Source organism: Rattus norvegicus, chromosome X (assembly GCF_021556685.1).
Source record: "Rattus norvegicus strain SHRSP/BbbUtx chromosome X, alternate assembly SHRSP_T2T, whole genome shotgun sequence".
NCBI classification, from domain to species: Eukaryota; Metazoa; Chordata; class Mammalia; order Rodentia; family Muridae; genus Rattus; species Rattus norvegicus.
This window is the reverse complement of record NC_141554.1, coordinates 146,568,751-146,590,786: the sequence shown is the minus strand read 5'-3', so window position 1 is coordinate 146,590,786 and position 22,036 is coordinate 146,568,751. Positions and strand designations below refer to the sequence as shown.

The window sequence follows — 22,036 nt, the reverse complement described above, 5'->3', positions numbered from 1 at the left end:
ATAGTGGACTCTAGTTATACTTCTTCACAAAGAATTGCTCTATAATAATACAGGACTGGTGGTGAGATTCAGGGTGGATAACTGTAATAGTTTGAGTACAGTTGTAAAAATAATCACTAAAATATTATGAGGTTATGCCAGCAAGTTGGTTTAGCAAGTAAATGCACTTGCTCACAAGCATGGTTACCATTGTTTGATCCAGAACCTCCGTGAAAGGAGAGAACTGACTTTCACAAGTTGTTTTCTGAATGCTAAGGCATGAATATTGATGCCTATGCATATATATGCACATGCACATATGTATCCTCCACGTATATACCTATCCTGATACAAATGCATACATGCATGCACTAAATAAATCTAATAAAATTATAGTACTATGTTAAGGGGTTTCATATATTTTAATTTTAATATATTTCTTTAAAAAGGAGGCATGAGAAGAGTGAATATATAGAACATTTTTGTTAGGGGGTCAGAAAAATATCTTCAATCACTACAACTTGAATCTCTGTAGAAAACAAGAAAATAAAAATTTGTTAGAATCATGTAAAGTTGTCAGTTTTAGTTACATAAACTTAATAGGAAGCAGGAACTCAGAGATTTATGTTCATTCATGGTGTTTGACCATTCATAGCACCTTAAGAATATTAAGCCTGTTTTACTCTGATCATCTTAGATTTCAGTTTCTCTCAATAACAAAATCTAACGTATATGGACAAATGTTTCCAAAAAGAAATTGTATCTTCTAACTGAAGCCTTCTTCACTTCGGTGACTATGGAAAGTTTGGAATGCTTTAGGGCCAGTGACAATTTTCAATTTATCTTGGGCTATCTTTAGCCTCCTATGGAGCCATTCCTCGCACAGATGAAAACCTTTAGGAATGTATTAGCTTAATAAAACCAGTTTTCAGCAACTAAAATGTTTGGCATATAGGAGTTCGAATCCTATGGCTGAGGTTTCTCTTCATTATTGTTAATATTTCCACCAATGTATATTGAAAAGTACTTTGATTCATGGCATACTTTGTTCTATTACTACAGAAATTTCATGAAACTGTTTCCATTCTGAAATCTGGAATTGGGGATGAATTAAATATGTATTCCACAGGCCATGATAACTCATGTTTGTCTCTTTTGAGGCAAAAGTTGTGGTTTTACCTAAACCCCTAGATTACAAGGAAGAGACTTCAGGGAAATGTAGTCCCTACCCTTACCAGGAAGTGAGAAGGATAGGTAAGTTCGCAGGTGTAGTCAGTAAAGTCATTCAGATGGGGTACTGAGCATGTATGCACTCTACTAGCCCAGTACTCAAAAGGAAGACAAGGAGAGCCTAGAGTTATAGGAGGGTCTAAGGGAGCCACTGGAAGGGACTCCTGCACTTCAACTGTGTCATAGTACTCTTGACTAGAAGTTTCAATGTGGCTCAGAACTGTCATCTCCACTCTCAATAAATCCCAAGTATCACTCCTTATTGACAGATCTTTCCCGAGTCTTCTATCTGATGGCAATCAGAGACTTCTTGAAAATGTCAGCATAGGCTTTTGAAACAAAATAAATCTGAGGCAAAATCCTGATACTGTTATTCAATATCGATGACGACATGAGCAGATAAATTGCCCATTCTTAGTTCCCTCTCCCCCTCTCCCTCCTCTTTCCTTTTCCCTTCTCTCTTCCCTCCTTTCTTCCTTTGCGGTGGGTCTTAGTATATAGCAGTGGTTTGCCTGAAACTTGCTGTACAGACCAAGCCTGCCTTTATTGTATATTCTTTGGCCTAGAGCAAAAACTAACCAACTGGGACATCAAAAGTATTATTCGAACAATTTTTTGTTTTCTTAAAATTGAGTAGGTTATTACAGTAGTGTAGCACTGGATGGCACAAAACAACTGTATTACAAGCAATTTCAAAGGAAGGAAAGATAAGCATAATTTTCTTGTCATCATTGACCCAAATTGCTTTTTTTGTATTTGTTCCTGTTTCAGTAGTTGTTTATAGTTCTTCTTTCCTAAATTTTTATAGCTACATAGAGTACCACTTGAATATGATTTTCGTGATAGGCATAAAAACAGGCCTCTAATCTTGATATGGTTGAAAAGCTTTCAAGGAATTACCCAAGAGAGAAGTCTCAGTCGAAAAACATAGGAACACTGATCATATAAACAAGGCATGTCTAACTTGTGATGTATAGGCCACACACATATCTCCCCTGACAGTTATGCCTATGGCCCAACAAATTTTTAGATGACAATGTCATATCACAGTGTCGAAAGGCTAGTCACCTCTCACAATCTTTTAGAAGAAAAGAAAGATTTCTAATAAAGGTTTGGGTTGTAAGACAGAATTTGAGAGAAGCAGGGAGAAATGTAAGAGACCGAATTCCATAAAAATGTGGCAACCCACCTTGAAGCTTGTAGTGGGATATTTCCCTTAGGAATCAGGAACTGGGTAAAGAAGAGTGAGAAGGCGTGACTGAGCAGAGTGATTAGGTGACCTTTGAAGAAGGACAGCCAGATCCTTGGCTATGGAGCAATGGGGTCTCTGAGAGTATTGACATTAGGCCAGAAATCAGTTATGCAATGTGGATTCTTATGTGAATGCCATGACTTCTGGTTAAGCAGCTCTGCATCTTAGGCAACCCTGGCATAAGTGACAGCTGGGTGATGCCCACTTACCACAATCCCCACACCTGTCCATCAGCACGCTCATGGAAGTGGAATGTGAATAGCATACCTCTGTGTCAACCATACTGGGTTAGAGTCTAGCATTGACAGAGTAACAATGCAATAGCCTGTAAGTCCTGAGAGTTCTGCTCTTGTCTGGGTGCATGAATTTCTCTGTGGAACTCTCAGAGTTGCTGGTTATTCCATAATAAGTGCAGAACATGTCACATTATAGAGAGGAAGGAACAAGAAATTTTGAAAGCAAAGACTTATTTGAGCCATTGGCCTGGATAAGCCTCTTAGTGGTTGTGTTTGTGTAAGTTGCTCTGCCTTTCTGAAGAATTGGCCTGCTGATAGTAATGCAGTATTTCTTTGATTATAAAATGACATAATATGAGTAAATATTTGGTACAGGCAAGAAACCTAGTGGATCTATGAATAGCATTATGAAGTGGGATATTTATTATGCCTTTTATTATATGATAGGAATTGTGGTAGACCATGGTTGGGATAGGCATCTGGGGAGTTTATCCTGAAGAGTTATGTAGAACCCTTATTTCTGGGCATCTTTGTCAGAGAAGTGAAGATATAGCCAAGCACGAATCTGTTAATAACTAAATATTAGACCTAAGATTTTCTCGACAAGAAAAATCTTTTACCATTATCAGAATGATTGCTAAAGTAAAGGCAAGAACAGAACCTGACAAACTTTGAGAATCTTACCTGGGCCATGTTGTGTGCTGAGAAATGATGGCAAAGTCTTTTGTTTGTGAATGACTTATTTATTTTTGTGTGTTTGACTGATTTGCCTACATATGTATGTACCACACTCATGTCTGGTGTCCACAGAAGTCAAAAGAGAAAGATACTCTGTAACTAGAGATACAATGGTTGTGAGCTGTCTTGTGAGTGCTGGGAATGAAACCCAGGTCCTCTTGATGAGCGACCAGTGTTCTTAACCTCTGAGATGTTGTTCCAGGTTCCTCTGAGTGTTGAGAGAGTGGTTAATACAGACTTTAAACTGTGAGATAAAGGCCAATGTTGACCATTCACTCCTCCTTGTCATAGGCAATTCTGAGTGCTGTGCAATGATAAGAATTCATGATAGACATCCCATGCTTCCGGTGATGTCTATTGTTTTGAAATGTGAAATGATAGGGGTTCTTGATGGATAGCTCTTGTTGCCCAGTGATATCCATTGTTTTGTAGTGTGACTGAATCTTCCAATAAAGTCTGTCTCAGTAATTTCCCCTTCCCTGAACAATCAAGAGACAAACATTTAAAACTGTCAATTTCTCACAAGCATTCTAATTTGAACAGTTATAATGGTCCTAATGCTTAGTTTTACAGGAGGCAGAAAATCACCTATCTGCTTGCTGTGGGTTGTGAATATCTTTTTTTTTTCTTTTTTCTTTTTTTCTTTTTTTCAGAGCTGGGGACCGAACCCAGGGCCTTGCGCTTGCTAGGCAAGCGCTCTACCACTGAGCTAAATCCCCAGCCCCGGGTTGTGAATATCTTAATGTTAAGCACCTGGTGGATAAATTATTGACATCTCCCTGTCTTATACCTGTTATTCCCTTCTAAAATCTAGTTTGAGCCATAGCAGGCAAACAGGAAACAGAAAATCTTGGGTCCAAAGTAATCTAGGGTTCTCAGTTCCTTTATTAAGCATTTGTGTAACAGAGCACACCAAAGCTGGCTATCTTTAAATGATATCCAGTTTTATCATAATTGTGTGGATTAAGGATCTGGATAGAGTACAGAAAAAGAAGGCTCTTTTCTGCCTCTTAAAATCTGGTAAATTTTAACTTGGTTGTCTGCAGCAAGCTGAGATTGTCTGACTTAGGCCACATAGCTAGGATTTTGGTAATTGCCATCACCTGTGTTCCTCCACACTCTTTCACACGACCCCTACTGAAGGCCAGTTTGGGTGTCCTGATTTGCTTTCTGCTGCTGTGATAAAATACTGACCAAAACCACCTTGGGAGGGCTTACTTGGCCTACAAGGTGGGAACTCAAAGCATGATTCTGGAGAGAGGAACTGAAACAGAGACTGTGAAGAAATAGTGTTTAGTGGCTTGCTTCTCTTGACTTGTTCAACTCTCTCTCTCTCTCTCTCTCTCTCTCTCTCTCTCTCTCTCTCTCTCTCTCTCTCTTTTCTTTCTTCCTTTCTCCCCCCACCTTCCTTTTTCCCCCTGAGACAGTCCCTCTGTCTGTATAACAGACCTGGATGTTCTGAAGTTTGCTATGTAGACCAGGCTGGCCTCCAACTCATAGAGTTCTACTTGTGTCTTCCTCCCTAGTGGTGTGTGTCACCATGTCTGGCTTCAACTACCTTTTCCCCTCATTAATGTATTTATGCACTTTATATCCTGACTGCAGTCTCCTCTCCCTCCTCTCCTCCCAGCCCCACTTTCATGCCCCTCCTCCCCATCTTCTCAGAGAATGGGAGGCCCAATGGTTACCGAACCACTCTGGCACATCAAGTTGCAGTAGAATTAGTTGCATCCTCTCCCAATGAGGCCAGGCAAGGCAGCCCAGTTTTCAACTACCTTTCTTAAACAACCTCGGCACCTCTGACAAGGGACTATATCACCCATAGTAAACCCTGCCACATAAATTAGCAATCAAAAAATTGTTCCACAGACCAGTCTGATTCAGAAAATTCTTTAGTTGAGATTCCCTCTTCACAGGTATTGCCTAGTTTTGTGTCATGTTGACAAAAAGTAACTATGACATTGGGCTTCTTCACATCATGAATGTCAGGATATCAAGTGTCTTACATAGTAGCTGGATTTCCCCCAAGAGAAAGTTTTTCCAGATCTTTTAAAGATTTTTCCAGGACCTGACACAGCATAACTTCTACCACATTTTATTGTTCAAAGAACAAAAACATCATGGATTCAATTAGCTGTGTATTAGATGTTAACTATATACAATGAAATGATGTGAATTTACAGGTGTGCAAGAACTTCTGTGCTTCTAGTACATGACTGTTGCAGCTGTTTTACTCAGATTTGCATTACTATCTTTACATTGCAGTGAAATACCCGAGGCTTCTCATTTCATAAAGATAAAAAGAAAGGCTTATTTAGTTCAGTTGTGCAAAGCTGAAAGTTCAAACATCAAGATGAAAACTCCTCACTCTGAAGAAGAGTTTCAGCAGGAGTGTGTATCAGGTCAAGAGGTCACATCACACATATCATGGTGGAAATGAGGGCTATATATTATATGTGTGAGTATAGAACTCCTTACCTCGATAAATAGAAAGTCACAAAGGCAGATTTTGCTGTCTCAAACCTGTTCTGTAGTGGGTCATACATATGCCTATGACCATCCTCTTCACCTTTAAATGGCGCTACCCTGAAGATCAAGTCTTTGGTTATATAATAGACACTTAGTGGGTACTTGGACTACATGTAAACTACAGGAATGGCTAAAAGCAACAACAATGAAACTACTTAATTTGTGTCACAAGTCCTTGTGCCAGGAATTTGAAAAGGATCCCATTAAATAGTTCTCAATTCAAATGGTCTCTCACAAGAATGCAGCCAGATGTGAGATGAAGTTGATATTACCTGGTAATGTGGATTGTATATCTAAGGTGCAGTTCTTTCTTGACTTGCCAGCAATGTGGGTTGTTGTCAGGGAGATCAGCATAAACCATCATCTTGACAGCCTAGTTGTAAACTCTCCAGAGCGGTTGGTTATGCTTCATACATGATGATGGTGTGAAATAGGCCACCAGGTAGGTTAGACATCTCTGTCTGATAATTTCCAATTTACTCTAAAATTAAGAAAGCATAACTTCTACCATATAGTATAGGTTGAGGAACTTTTGAGCCCTACCATGGTTTTCAGCACTTAGAGAAGGGAGATACAGCACGCTTGTGAATTTAAGACAGCTCGTGAGTTACAGTGAGACCTTGCCAGAAACAGAAGAAAGCAAGGCAGAGCAAATGTCTCGGTGGTCTGCCTATGCACTGCAGGGACCACCTTCTGATCATCCTGGCACAGATGTGAGAGCCTCTTTCACCAGGTCATTTTCCTTACCAAGTATTTGAGAGCTGGGCACTGGAGGCCAGAGTACAGATTCATTGGAGCCAGTGCTAATGGTATTTCCATATTAAACATGTGGGAGGAGATAAAAATGCAGCAGACCCATTTCCTTTACAAACATAGCTGAGTATAATCTCACTAGCAGAGTCAGAAAGTTTATTTGGATACCATTGCTTGGCTGTGCACTTGAATAGTCATAATTCCTGGGGTTTGGCATGAAAGCTCTAATGATGACCATTGATCTGTCTCAACACAGGCACTATATATATATAAAACTATATATATATATATATAAAACTATAGTGTTTTTGCATGAGGTGTTTATTTTTTTTATGTTCTGATTATTTCTTTTGCTGGATGATTTCCAGTGAGGGAACACAATTTTACATACTTGTGCTCATGAACACGCGCGCTTCATTCACTCTCCCATGCAGACATCTCGCTACATCACCTCAATGATATTAGCTAACCGAGACTTCACCTGTGTTTGCTATGCTTACTGTTTTATTGTCTTTTAAGGAAGAATTATATCTGGCTTCCAGCTGGATGTTAGTCTTGCTGACTATAGAGCTGTGGGTAGAGATTATTGGTAAAGACAAAGAACCCTCTAAAACCATAATGTGGTAACCCTGTGCAAGCTTACCAGGAGGAGACAGACAAAACAAATTGTATAGGAAAACCAGAATCGAGCAACACACACACACACACACACACACACACACACACACACACACACACAGTGTGAGTCTTCACCTCTGGCCAGCTGTCCAAGTTGAGAGACAGACTGGTTCTTCAAGAAGAGAGAGAAGGGATCTGGCTTGCCAAAAGGACAGAGAGTGAAACTGACCTAGTATGATGCTGTGTGTGTGTGTGTGTGTGTGTGTGTCTGTGTGTGTGTGTTTGTGTGTTTGTGTAGTGTGTATGTATGTGGTGTGTTTAAGGAGGTTGACAAAGACTTTAAAGAAATGTCCAGTGAAAGTGAAGTGTTTCTCTTGTTTTAAGAGGCTGAGGAAAGTGCTATGAGGTGATGTGCTAAAGAACACTTTCGGTGTTAGAGATAGATACACCTGGATTCTTACCCAGGCTCCACAAATAACCAGGCCTGTGACCTTTTAAAAAAACTATTCAGTGTAGAGAAAGCTAGTTAGACATGGTGGTTTATGTCTGTAAGCTTAGTACCTGGGAGTACAAGGCCTGATTTCCTCATTTGAAAATAGAAATAATAATATGAACACTTACTAGGGATGATAGGAAGTTTAAATAAGGTACTGATGCAATGATTGAGTATCACTTCTTGGCACAGGTCAGGCATTAAAACAATGGTAGCTATTATTGGGTATAGATTACACACGAGAACCTTTTGTTTAATTGCCTTTCTCTTGTCCTTTTCTCCAAACACACATTCAACCATTTTAATTTTTGTCTTTTGAAAAGAAATTTCTTCTTTATCTGAATACTGATGTTAATTAATGGTCTAACCTTGGCTTAGGTAATTACATTGTGTCATCAAGCTCCAGGTTATTAGATATTATTTGCAAGAAAAGCAGGCCTACAGTTCCTCTCAGACTGAGCATGGAGGCTGCAAATTGAGTTTAGAGGATTACTGACCTTTAGACCCTGGCTGGTAGCAGGGCCAGCCCACACTCCTGGTCTTGAAAGCCACAGCAGGCTCTTGTAATTGAGTTACTGCCTGGGATTCAGTAGGACTAATCCATCTATATGATTTCTTCGCCTGGTTTAATATCATTAACAAAACCAAATTAAGGAGAGGGTGGGAGTGAGGTGGGATGGAGTGAATGGTTTCTCTGCTTGGGGCTCGCTAGCACATCTCCACAGGCAGGGTACAGTGTACGTTTTGATGAATGGGTTGAGGGCTCTGTGAAGCCATGCCCTCGGCCACTCCACTCTTTAACAACACCCATCTGTCCCCACTGACAGAAAGGACAGTAGGGGAAAAGGTTTCCTAACACCAGGGACTGATTATTGGCCTCCTTGCGCCTCCTTTCCTATCCCTTGACTTCTTCTTCCCCTTATGTCCCATGTACAATTTCTGGTTTCAGAGCGGCTTTTCCTTTCAGTTCTACTAGGGATCTTCCCTGGGTTGTCAGAAGTGTAGCCTGGGAGATAGGCTGATCCTATTTATCTTTCTGCAGCACTAGAGGCTTGTCTCACCTCACTTCACAGGAGGTTGGCTAACCTGAGCAGTGGGGGACTACAGGGAGGAGGGTTGTGTGGTGGTGCCAGTGAGAAGCAGCAAGCAATAGGTCAGTTTCAGTCTCTGCCCTATTGGCAAGCCAGATCCCCTCTCTCCCTTCTTGGAGAACCAGTCTGTCTCAACTTGGACAGCTGGCCAGACGTGAAGAGTCACAGACTCCAGGGCAGATTTCACCGTAGTTGCCAACAGCGGAGTCCCCAAAGTGTAGGTGGCAACCAGTGCAGCCAGAAAGGCAAGCACTGGAAGTCTAGGGAGTAATAAGGGTGGAGATTAAGGACTCCTGGCTTCTTTGTTCAAAGGGGATCGAGAGAGCCCACTGTGGCAGCAGTGGAGGACCTTGCCTGTCCGAGGAAATAGGGAACACCCCGCTGACAAGATCGCCCGCACTCCGCTAGGCTGCCAGGCTTTTGCAAGGCGGCAGCTGACGTCTGCGCGCCCCTGCCGAGCTCTGTTTTTACTACAGCCGGCAGGCGGCTTTGTGGAGCCCCGCCCTCGCCGCCCCCCCCACCGCCCCCCGCGTGCCCACACCTTGTGGTTTATATAGAACGTACCCCAGTGCTGATTCCTGGCTCTCTGGGATCAGAGAGTTCTTTGCCCTGAGAGTGGCAGCGAGGGAGCAGGCGAGCTCCGAGGGGGTGTGGGTGTAGGGAGAGAGAACAGGTAAGGGCTTTTGGTTCCCGCTCATCTGCCGGCCAGCAACTCCGGGGCCCCTCTTTTGGCCGAAAGACTGGGATCTGGAAGCGGATTAAATAGAAAGGAGCGAACCTCCCTTTCCGAATCCCCGCGGGCGAGAAGCTGCGCGGCTCTGCGGTGTAACAGGCTCACACATTGCTCATCACATGTTCAAACATTTCCCTTTCGGGGAGGCTCGTTATTTTTAAGTGAATATTTTCGTCTTTGTTTTGATTTTTTTTAAACAAAACCTTCCTCGGGGTTTTATTTTGATTGAGTTGGCGGCCCTCAGCAGATTGGGAGAGGCGGGGAAAAGCAGCCCAGTAGAGCTTGGGCAGAACACCCAGGCAACTCCCGGCGTGGCCGGCGCTCGTGGAGCGAGCGACCCGCAAAGAGCCCGGGCAGGCCGGCGGCGAAGCTGGGGATCCCGGCTGCGCCTCCCGGGTGCCCGGAGGTTCCTGAGCGCGGCTCTCCGAGGGCGGGTAGGAGCGGCGGGGCGCTGGAGCGGCGGCCACCCCGCTTTGTCTCTGCACTTCTGGAGCGCGGCGAGCGGCTCCTCCCGCGGCCGGCCGCTCAGGCTCGGGCGGCGGCTCCTCCTTCACCCCTCTCTTTTCCTCCCCATTCTTTGGCAGGCGGCGGCAGCGGCGGCAGCGGGAGAAAAGCGGATTCCGCCGGGAGCCACACTGAGAGCTCGCGGTCGCGACTTGCCGCCCTAAGCGCTCTCGCAAGTCCAGCCAGCTCGGCGAGGACTTCCTTCTCCTGGACGAACCTTGTCAAGCAAGCTGGGATCTATGAGTGGAAAGGTGACCAAGCCCAAAGAGGAGAAAGATGCTTCTAAGGGTAAGCCCACCGGGCAGTCCGCCTCCTTCCCTTCGCTAGGTTGCCCTCGCCCCCTTGTGTGCGCGCCGCCCAGTGGCTCCTAGTCTCTGTGCTAGACCCTAAGGTGCCCATGACCTCTGCGACCCCGGACAAAACCCGGAGGTCTAGGCTTCTGAGGAAGTGTGGGTTTGCACCACTTTCCCTCCATCCTGGCGGAACTGGGGCCCCTCCAGTCCCTCCAGTTTCTTCCACTGCCCCTTTGAACGCATGGTGGCCGCGCTGCGGGCAGAAGAAGCTGCAGGAGCCTGGAGCGCAGGGAACGGATCTGCCTGCTACAGACTGGACCTCTCTCTCTCTCTCTCTCTCTCTCTCTCTCTCTCTCTCTCTCTCTCTCTCTCTCTCTCTCTCTCTGCCTCTCTCTGTGGGTGCCTGTTAGTGTGTGTGTGTACGCTCCAGAGAGTGTGCATATGTGTGCTGCGCGGGTGCAACATGGTGACATACTCAGGAATTTGTCCCACTCTCAGGACCCAAGCACAGACCCACGTTCAACCCCCCTTGCTGTGCCCTCAAATGCAAACAAAGAGCCTGGCCCATATGCAGAACCCTTCCCCCATACTTCTCACCTCACACCCCTTACTCCCCAACTTCCTACCCACTGCACTCAAGGGAGAAGACAGGAACGTGCACCTTTTGACATGCCGCGTGCAAAAGTGAGCAGTCTGGATACCCTGGCGCCGCCCGTGTTGCGCCTCAGTAGCGCAGCCTTGCCAAGCCCCGGGAGAACAAAGGCTGTTGTCCCCTTGCCACTGGTGCCTAGTGGGAGTGAGCCTCTGCAGGAGGGCATAATTCATTTCCTCAGCTCCCTGGGATATAGCCACCTGGCCCAAGGAACCTGGTCCCAGGTCCCCTAGAGTGTACTTCTCGGCCTGGGGGCCTCCCGCAGGCAGGATGGGGACATGCAGCAGAGCAGGGCTCAGGCTGGTTAGAACTCAAGAAAAGGAAGGGGTGTCCTCTGTTACCACCAGCTTGTACTAGAGGTTGTCTTGCTGAGGGCCCACCTAGGCAGGGAAATGTAAGCTGGAGACAGCAGCCTTGAGGACCAGGGCATTAAGATAGGCAAGGGGCAAGGTCTGGAAGAGGGGTGAGGCTCAGGTGCCTGTGTGTCCAAATAACTACAGTAGACATTGGGTTGGGCTAGGTCCTAAGAACCACAGGTACCTTGAAATGCAGAAACTCACTCCAGGTAAAGTGGGGTTGCAACAGCAGGGAGTCGGAGGAATCCCAGCCCTTGTTGATTGTGCATGGGGACAGGGGGTTGTATCAATTCTTTCATGAGCCCAAGCACTCCTTTCTCTCTCACTCTTTCCCCTGTTCCCCTTTCTTCTCTCCTTACTTCTTTCAGTACTTGCTTTCTTAGGAGAGTCTAAGGCAATGTCAGCTTTCCTCCCTCCCCCAGCCACCAGCCGTAGAAAGTTGTCAAAGTCTTCAGTACAGGGCCTTTTCTCTTACTTCTGAGCGAAGGTGTTTCTCTTACCACTAAGCAATGTAGTTGACTAAAGGCTCAGAAAGTTTGTGGAGGGTTAAGTCTGCTGTCCTAAGGGTCAGAGGTGTCAACTTAGGGTTTGGGGACCCACAGGGACATAGTGGCCATTTGGGATACACATATTACCTGTTCCAGTAAGTTATGAAGGTAGAACTGCCCTTACATGTGTCCATGGCTGCCATAATTATAGCAGGTTTCAAAGATGCCCTCATAGGATAAAGAGATTTGACTTAAGGAGCCTCAATTTTTTTTGACACGGTGAAGACCATATGTGAGGAGCTTACATGTGAGACTAGCACTTTAGCACTGAGCTATACCACAATACCTTACCTCAGGCACCATTTTCTACCTAGAGCTCAGAGAAGTAAAGACAACTAAACATTTTAGCATCTGGTGGATAAGGTAACTCCTCACTTGAACGTGGGACGGTTTCAACTGTTTGGCTAGAACTTTAGTTTCTGATTTCCATCAGGTGGTAATCAGGACTCATTTCAGTCTTCACTTGAAGGACCCTGAGCCAAATGATTTCACAGAAAATGACTTGCTGTTTTAGGTCTATAATTTGCAATTGTTCAGAATGGATTAACAAGTATGGACACAGGAGCATAGGTTTCTGTAACTCAATATTATTATCTTTTTTTTTTTTACTAGGTCATGACATTTTCTTATGTTGACTCTTCACATTTGAAAACACATTCCTCTATGTAGGAGTTGTGGAATTAGCCATTAGAATTGCAGTTGGAATTAAAATAAATTAATTTAATAGGGCAGCTTTTAAGAAGGGTGTTTACTTATGAAAGGAAATGGGGATTTTCTCCTAGTTAAAAGCAAGATTGCCCTTTCAGCCTTGCTGTTGGTCTTAGACTTTGGAGCATGCTCAAAAGAGTGAATGTCAAGTATTCATTAGCTTTTTGTCTCCTTTTAAGTATCTTATACCACCAAGATAATGTTGGGAATGAACAATACCTGACCTATTCAGCATTTGAACCAATAAAATATATTTACATTATGAGGAGGTTTGGTTATTTGAAATGTCCTATATATAGGTCACATTTGCTGTTTTCAAATCTCAGGTGTTCATTAGCATAGTGTTTGTAACATAGCACGATATGGGTTAAAATATTTAATAGACATTTCAAACTACATTTAGTTTTGAATGATGCTGTGACAAATGATTGAATCAAGTCAAATAATTTAGTAACAGCTTGAATGAACTTCATAATCTGTTTTGCAGCCTACTGCTCATTTAAATTCATCCTCCCACCCTATCATTTGGGGCTCATGCCCACAGCCTATCATTGCTACATTGAGGATTATTATAGAGTACCACATTTTCTAGACTTTCTAAAACACACATAGTAAGTAAATCAGTAACGTATTTTGTACTGCTGAATGAAATGTGGTTTGGGCTGGGTGTAGTGATATTCACTTGTAATCTTGGTACTCCAGAAACTGAGGTATGTTTAAGGCCAGCCTGTCTCACAAGCTGAAACTTTGTCTTAAAAATAAACAGCTCTCTTTAAAATTAAAAACAAAACTCAACCCCCACAAGCAAATCCCTTACCTCAAGCAAAGAGGAAAAAAAAAAAAAACCACTGTCATTTAAAGCGTATAAATTGTGGATTGTCTTTTCTTCGGAACTTTGATAATTCTTTTCAAAAATGTCACCAGGTAGGCTAGACTTTTCTCTTTGGGAGAATGCAGGGTAGGGTACTTGATTCTGTTAGAAAATTAATTACAAGGGCCTCTTGTCATGTTTTTGCACTAACTTATGGTTTGAACACAATTTAAAATGGTTATATATATATATATATATATATATATATATATATTTGTTTAGGTCATGTAGTTCTTGAATACTACTTCCATCTCAAGGAAGAAAAACACATAACATATTTTTGTGCAAATAGATATTTGCATAGGTTTTACTGACCCTGTGTGTCATATCACATAAGATTTATTAGTATGCCTGTGTTAGGAATGTACTCAGTTAAGGCTGTGTCTAAATTACTGCAGCTGTTCCCACAGCCCTGGACAACTTGTAGCTGGTGACAATTGATACTAAATCTTTTCAGGATCAAGTACAAGTGCTAGCTGATTCTTTACTCCAAATCTTTCATTTGGTTCATATTTGGAGTTAGATATGTTGATATAAATACACTTTCCTCCTTGTGCTCAGTCCTACCACCACAGGGTTGTATAACTGTTTGGATGCTACATGGGCTGTAGGTCCTCTGGTGAGAGAGCTTGCATCAGGGCTGAGTTCATGCTGGCCACTGAGTGATGGAGGCCAATTCCATGCATAGTCTGTGAAGCTACCCATTTGCACAGCGGCTGCTGTAGTGGACTGTGACATGTATGGACACATCTCCTTTTTCTTTTCCTTGCTGGGCACTTCTAGTGGTCTTTCTACCCCTACCCAGGAGGCACAGGTTATTGTGGATAATCGGCATAACATGGCTTGAATTCTGAATTCCATTACCAAAGGTCATTTTGGCCACTGTGACCTACTGTCAGGCTTACTCTACAGCCAAGCAAAGCAGGTGTTTAGAACAGGTGGTGCTTACTGGTAAGATGTCATGACGGAGATGACCTCGTATTTAAAAAGAGTGATCATAATCCGTTTATTACTCATGTAGATGCTTGTTTGTTTATTTTCATCATGCCATCATGGACCCATGGTTTGTAAACAGTTGTCATGAACCTCATAGTCTCTTCTGTGGTGAATGTGATCACAGCTTCAGGGAGATGGTATGCCAGGGTTGGTCTCTAATCAAGACTCCTTGACATTTTGATGGGTATAGGACAGGAGATGAATCCACACAATTGCCAGATTTCTTCATTCTTGTTTATGTATGTGCACAGCTTCTTTATTGGCAAATGCTCAAGCTAGAAGGGGGAGCAGGATAAAGCATGGGGTAACTCCTCTCTACCTTACTACCATTTCCATCAAGTCTCTTAGGAATAGAGTTCAACTCATTAAAGGTGGACAGGCTGCCTCCGAGGGCTAGTGATATAGATAAAGATGGAGTAGAAATGGATGTTAGGTTAAGTGAAGCAGGGTGTGAACTGTGACACGAAGGAAGTCATGGAGGGCTATATGTGTGTCAGAGAGATAGATATAGGGACTAGATTAGGAGCAGGACAGTGGGATACGTGTTTGGATGGTAAGCCAGAAGGCTCATTTTTGAAGCAATGAGTATAGGAAGATGAAGCTGTTAGCATTTCAGGTCTCTCTGCAGCTGTGCTGTTTTATGCCCAAATCAACTCCTCATTCTGGGAATTACAATCAACACAGAACAACCAGAATGTGTTGCAGCTCCTCAAATATAGCCAATAAAAAGGCTTTCTAGTGTCTGGTTCATTATGGCTTATATTTTTGGAGTTGAGAAATTTGAAAGGATTGGAAAATAATTGCCAAGATTAAACAATTCAAAGCAGAAGGAACACATGAATTAAAGAATGATGGGAACAGGGGAGCCTACACGTCTGTTACTGTGCTCAGCTTAACGTTACCTTTGAGATGTGATGATACCGCACATAATGTGGTTTTAACAATTAGTCAAAAACACAGATATGCGTGTAAGTCATTTTCTGGAATGACTGATGTACATTTTCCTATTCAGAAGACACAGTCATGACTGTGACTTACCAGTATAGACTGAGGAGTAGATTTCAGGGCCATTGCCATGTTTAACATCATTTATGTTTAATCTGAAATACAGGTTATTTATTTATGGTATACAAGGTGTGAATATTTGATTAAATCTTTTATTTGGCAGTTTCTTTTCTCTTTTCCTCCTCTTCCTCCTCCTCCTCCTTCTCTTTCTCCTCTCTTTCTTTTCCTCCTCCTTCTCCTCCATCTTCTTGAGACAAGGTTGGAAGCTAATCTTGAATATTCTGTGGAGGCCAGGCTGGCCTAGAGCTCATGATAACCCTGCTTCTATCTTCTAAGCTTTGTGATTATATGTGGACACCACCATACCTGGTTGAATGTCATAGCTTGATGAAACAATTTTGGAGGTGTGCCATTTACAGACAAATGTGCTTATTTTTTAATTATAGTAGTTATTTTGACTATTTTTCTAGTGCTTAATTTTATTTTCTTCTTGAGCGGATGATCACTTGTTTTCTCTAGGGAAATGTTTTCTAGGGTATTAACCATGAAAATTAAGGGGTTATATTTTTGCAAAGAGATACATTCTTCATCTTGAGGAATAGTTAAATATAGAGGTCAGTTTCCTTATGAGATCTGAGTTGTGATCAACATTAGGCATAAATTACAATTACTGTGTGTGGAGATTACTGTAAAGGAGGTCTCATGCCTTACCTTTGACTCCAAGTCACTAAATTCATTTAAGCTTTTAATTTCAAATGGAGATGTTATTAGTGTTTCTAACTAGTGACCTTCCTCCTAGGCTAAGGCCAGAGGGTGGTAGTTGTTCCTGGTGATTCTCTAAAATCTGGCAGTACCCTTGACTTTTGTTGAAGAATAGTTTTATTGACATTCAGTGCAGTCTGTCTGGTCTGAGTTAGGTTACTTGCTTGGTCTGTCTGCGGAGAATCAGGTTCGGTCTGGATTTTGGCTCAAAGAAATTCCTAGTTATGGAAGTCTGTTCTTTCTGGATCCTGTCAATAGGTCTAGGGTAGAAAGAAATAAAATAATTATCTGGTGAAAGTTATATATAATCAGAAGCCCAAATAGAAAATGCTTAATGAAAAAATAGTATTGATCCAACCGCATTGTTTTTAGTACTTCAAGTTTACATGTAGTAACATGTAACATCTCCAAAGGATCCATGTCGATAAATTTTGAGAAATGTTTACATCCATATAATTAGCACTAGTGTGACTATCTAGAATATTGTCAACCTACAGCATTCTCTCATGACTCTTTCAAGTCAATTATCATGTTAAAGAAAAACTACTGTTTTGATTTTTATTACCAATAGTACACTTTGGTCAGATACCAAACTATTTTATTCTTTTGTATATAATGGCGCACCACCTCACCCTTCAGTATACTTTCCCTGTTGATACCTCTCCTTGTCTTGTTATCTGGTTTCTTTGAAAACCTCTACTTTACTTCACCTTAGAGCACTTAATAGTGGTATATTTGGTTAGCCAATAAGAAGTAATTATTGAATGACCTAGGCAAGGCAAATAATTTCTTTGGGCAGCAGCAATTTCTGTTTATATCACTGAAGAACAGTGATCATCACTGTCATGATTACTGTAGCACCGACATTATTGAATAGGTACTACTTATTAGGTATATATCATTTTTATGTATCTCATTTGGTCTTTTTATAAATTGTGGTACTGATTATGTATGTGTATAAATTATTTTATTTATGTGCATGTGTATGTGTTGTGTGTGTGTGTGTGTGTGTGTGTGTGTGTGTTCATGTGACCAGAAGAGGATGTCAGATTCCCTGGAACTAGACTTATAAGCAGTTGTGAGCTGCCTAACATAAATACTGCGAATCAAACTCCAGTCTTCTGGAATAACAGCAAGCATGCTTAACCTCTAAGTTTTTAAGCTGTGGGTTGTGACCTCTTGATGGTGGTGATGGGTATGGTTCAAACAATGCTTTCACAGTGGTAACATATCATATATCCCGCATATCAGATATTTACATTATAATTTATAAAACTAGGAAAACTACAGTTTTGAAGTAGCAATGAAATAATTTTACAGTTGGGGTCACCAAAGCATGAGGAAATGTATTAAAGGGTTGTTGCATTCCGAAGGTTGAAAACTACTGCTCTAAGCCATCTCCCTAGCCCATGTTCTGCTTCTGTGACAGCCAAGTTAAATAATGATTGCACTATGATACAATGTGCACTATATAAACTTTACAGATGGCACCAGGAAAGCCCAGACAGATTGTAGAGTTTGTATAAGGTTATACAGCAGTAAGTTGTAAATCACTGGCTCATGCTTGGTTTTAGAGTAATAAATCCATGATTGTTAAATGATGTGCCATACATTGTACTTCGTTCTTATAATCCTAGCACTTTGGATTTGGGAATTTATAGACAAATTGGGTTGAAACCGTGTTTCCAGCAAACAAAATGGTACAACAAAAGCACCACCTTTACTATGTTCTTTTCGATTCTTCATTGTTGTCAGAAGGCAGTATACTAGATTGCCTCTTGATGGGTTATTCCCATAGATGCTTGATCATATTTCTATTGTAACTATGGCTCACCAGAGACAAAGCTTTAAACTAAAGGAACAGGTTATCAATGTTTACCTTTCTGATACTAGGTAAGTTGGAGATGTGATTTTTGTTGCTCAGCCCATGACTATATGCCAGAGTTTTGATGTGAAATGCCTCATTAAACTCTTAGAATAATTTATAAGAAGTAGAATATTCATACTTCTTTTACTTTTGACAGATGAAAAAACTGAGTCTCTGAGATGGAACCATTTTGTGCAATAATCACAATTTGAGATTGATAGTCCTAAGGCCAGAGACCGTTACTCTATACCATTTGTGCTCTATAATGTTTGACTGTAGTCATGACTAGTGCTGCCGGTCTAGTCTGATGTCATTGTCAATCTGTACTGAATCTTTGGTTCTATCTCTGTCTTTCACGGACATGAACAGAGCCAGAATACAGCTCTTTCAGTAAGATTCTGATATTTGTGTTGTCCACACACATCAATTTAAATGTACTTGTAGCTGATTAATTACTGTGGAGTAAGTAAGTAAATTCTAAAATAAAAAGATAAAGGAATGAGGATGTGAGCCAGGTTTGTTTGAGGGCACATTTACTTCCTAACCATTGTTGCATATAGCTTTCGACAGGATATTTAAATGTTTTCAGATCTCGATCTTCACAAATCTAAGTTTAATTCCACCAACCAACATGGATGCAATTAGGGAGAATGTTTCATACATGCATGATTCCTAAGTGTTTGGTCTTTCCAGTGAAATAATCGATTTTTCTTTGAGTTACTAGTATATAGCATATCGTAATGGGTCCTAGACTGAAGCATTGAAAAAAAAATTCCTATGGTAAAAGCTGTGCTTTTTCCTAGGGGCCTTGGGTATTTTAACTTTTAATTTTGCAAAGTATGTTTTGCATCACTTTCCCATTGCCTTGAGCCCTTGTGGTAAGGAATGGGCCATGCAAATATGACTATCACATTTAAGCAGTTCTTAGTTGGGATACAATAGTGTAGTTTTCCAGCGCTATATCTGGGAGGTTTTCTTCACTCGTGTTCCTGTGCACACACATCTTAATTCACTGTTGAGGAAAACTCCACTTGTTTTATTTTTCATTACATGGTATATGCTTTCAGTCTGCTGCTCATCAGAATCAGGTTTTATTTTCCTATTCAATTCTCCCTCCCTCTCCTATTTTTCCCTCCTTCTTGGTCTAGTCAACAGATGTCAGTGGATTGATTATGTGAATGTGTTCTCTTTGGGTGCGCTAGGCTAATTGGAGGCGTGTCCTTTCTGCTTTTCTCGCTTGATAGCTATATTAACACTGATGAGTGAAACCATCCCCCCTCACTTCCTTGAAATGTAGTTGCGTGGAATAAACTTTTCATTACTTATTATATAACTAATTTTAAATGGAAAAATTAAAATGTAAGCTTTAGCTTTCCGACTATTTATGCTGCATTCAGTTAGATAATATTTCCAAAAATATATCTTGTTAACAGAGACACCCTCCTTGAACAAGCATATTAATTATAGTTCTCAAAGTTGGGAATCCTGTAATGTTTTCCTCTGTGCTGCAGGAACCTACATTTAACAGCCATAATTAACAGTGATGGGTCTATTGAGTGGTTATAGGTAAGTTTAATAACAAACATGAAATTCAGCTTTGTAAAAGAATCCCTCTAGATAATATAGGTAGCATTTCGTCTGCTCTGAAACTGAGGGTTAGTAAACAGCTCCAGTTCTTAAAATATTTATCTTCTGATAAAAGTAGAAGTAAACAACCTGAAGAAGACAGGCTGGATGTAGTCTTGAATATGCCCATAGATATTTTCAGAATCTTTTTCAAGCCAGCCTTTGAAAGCATTGAGAATTGACCTGCTTATTTCGCCTTTGATTCTCTGTGTGTAAGCTTGCCTCTCCCCTTGGGGGGGTTTATCAAATGTTAAGTCTTCCAAGAGCTCTAGGATCTGCACTGGTTTTTGGAGCTCACAGAACAATGAGAGTCATTCTCTTGCAAACAGGGCAGGGTGCTCCTTCTATGTTCTCCTTCCAGGGAGCACTTGTTTTCCAAGTAGCTGGGAACTGGGCTTTCTGGCCTTCCTTGTGGAAGGCCTGGTCAACTAGTGTCCTGCAGTCGCCATGTATCTGGCAGGCGGTTTTATTACAAACCTCAGCGTGCTCATTAACCTCGTGATGTAGCAGCTGCCTAAAAAAGAAACACGGAAAAGTTGTGTCACCAAAGGTGAAAGTTGCAGCGGAGCTGCGTGGTGCCCGGCATGACAAAGCTCCTTCCAGGCAGCTGTGAACAGGAAGGGCAGCAGAGGGGTTGCCCCCTTGCTCTTCATGCCTGTGATGTGAGCCACTGGAGTGGAAGCTTCACCAAGAGCTGCAGCTCAGGCCAGGACGCCTGTGTTTTGGATGTAGAAAGCTGCCTGGAGCCGTGAATGCCCTCGGTTCGGTGCTCCAGCTGGTTCAAGGCCTGAGAGAAGCATTAAGATATGCAGCTACAACTCCAGGATTGATGGGAGGAATTACTTTCCTCCCTGTTTCTGCCCCAGGACCTAGTTCTCTGACACACACATCTCAAAGACCAACATAAAAGGCTAAGATTCCATTGAGAACCTTGAAGAAAGGGCTTGGCCAAGGCATTTTGCTTTTGCATTCTGTATTCTGGTGAATGCTAATTCAGTTTTAGCTGTTCCAAAACTGAGCATTCATCTTGAACAAAACGCTCTTGGCTCTTTTGAATTTATTTGTGATTTTTTTTGTTGCTTACGTTTCATTGCATTGCTTTTTTGAGATTACGAAATAATGCATGTTCACTGAGGACAATTTGGAACATCATAAATGCACAAAGGAAATATCAATCAAGGTTTCTTTTGCAGATTAAGTTTTAAAAATATTTGCTTCCCAGTGTTTCCTCTGTGCTTGCTTCAACATACTCATAGACATGAATAGTTTGAAATATGTGTGTGGAATCAAACAGAATCAACAGTTACCTGGTCATTTTCCTTCCATGACATATAAGTGAGATTAAACAGCCTGTGCCCTTATCTACAACAGGGCAACTGGAAGACTCAAATTAATAGTGGAAAGTAGAAAAAGGAGTTGATTATTCAGTATGGCTACTTGTGAAAAGGGACAGAGTGATTCAGTGAACCTCCCAAATCTGTGTTGAGATTAAAGTTTACATAGAAGTCCAAAGATTTGTATATCTAAGCAATCCTGGTTAAGGTATATCCCTGCCTACCATGGCCCCATCCATGTCTAGGCTTCAGTCTCACTGTGTCTGGCAAAACTATTAGAAATGTGTGAAGTCTCTTTCTGAGACACAAGTTCATGCTGTGGCTCATGACTTTTTCTTCGGTCAGCATGAAATTCCTGGGGATATTTCCCATTTCTTTGGGGTCTATTTTCTCAACAGTTTGATAGATTGAGAGGCTGAAGTGTTTCTAGGATATCTTCATTTCTGCCAGATCCCTGACACCAGGGTTCAGGGTTCTCTTCTGTCTTGAATCTGTCATCATTTGTAGTGTGTGCACTGGGTGTGGACTTGGGTATGATAAGAGACAGATGGCGATTTTGTGTCTGTGAATCAAAGTTTTTTCTACACCTCCTTGGCATCCTTGCCATTGGACTGTATGTAAATTATACACACACACATAAAACTGTAAATTCAAAATTAAAACCATGTGAACACCTATTCATATGTTTAAACACACAGCAGATATAATCCTTAGAATAATTCTCTAAGAATATGCACAAAGGGCTGGAAATAAAGCTCAGTGGTCGTTTAGAATGTGCTATGTTCTACACTGCATTCCCAGCAGCAGTGGTTCTCAACCTGTGGGTAATGACCCTTTTCACAGGGGTCACATATCAGATACT

The 22,036-nt window shown here is 41.8% G+C and overlaps 1 protein-coding gene across 7 annotated transcripts in view; it reads left to right on the top strand.

Moving 5' to 3' along the window:
• Positions 1–22,036, top strand: part of Fgf13 (fibroblast growth factor 13) — a 516,781-nt gene that overhangs the window by 8,646 nt on the left and 486,099 nt on the right. For 2 of the 7 annotated variants that reach the window (NM_001431647.1, NM_001431644.1), the window contains exons 1-2: positions 9,498–9,592; positions 10,237–10,444. In NM_001431647.1, the coding sequence (NP_001418576.1) occupies positions 10,396–10,444 (49 nt within the window). In that variant the 5' untranslated portion in view covers positions 9,498–9,592; positions 10,237–10,395. Of the gene's footprint in view, positions 1–9,497; positions 9,593–9,712; positions 9,814–9,879; positions 10,087–10,236; positions 10,445–22,036 lie in introns of those variants that run through there. The other 5 variants (XM_087600918.1, NM_001431643.1, NM_001431645.1 and 2 more) reach the window with 4 other exon arrangements.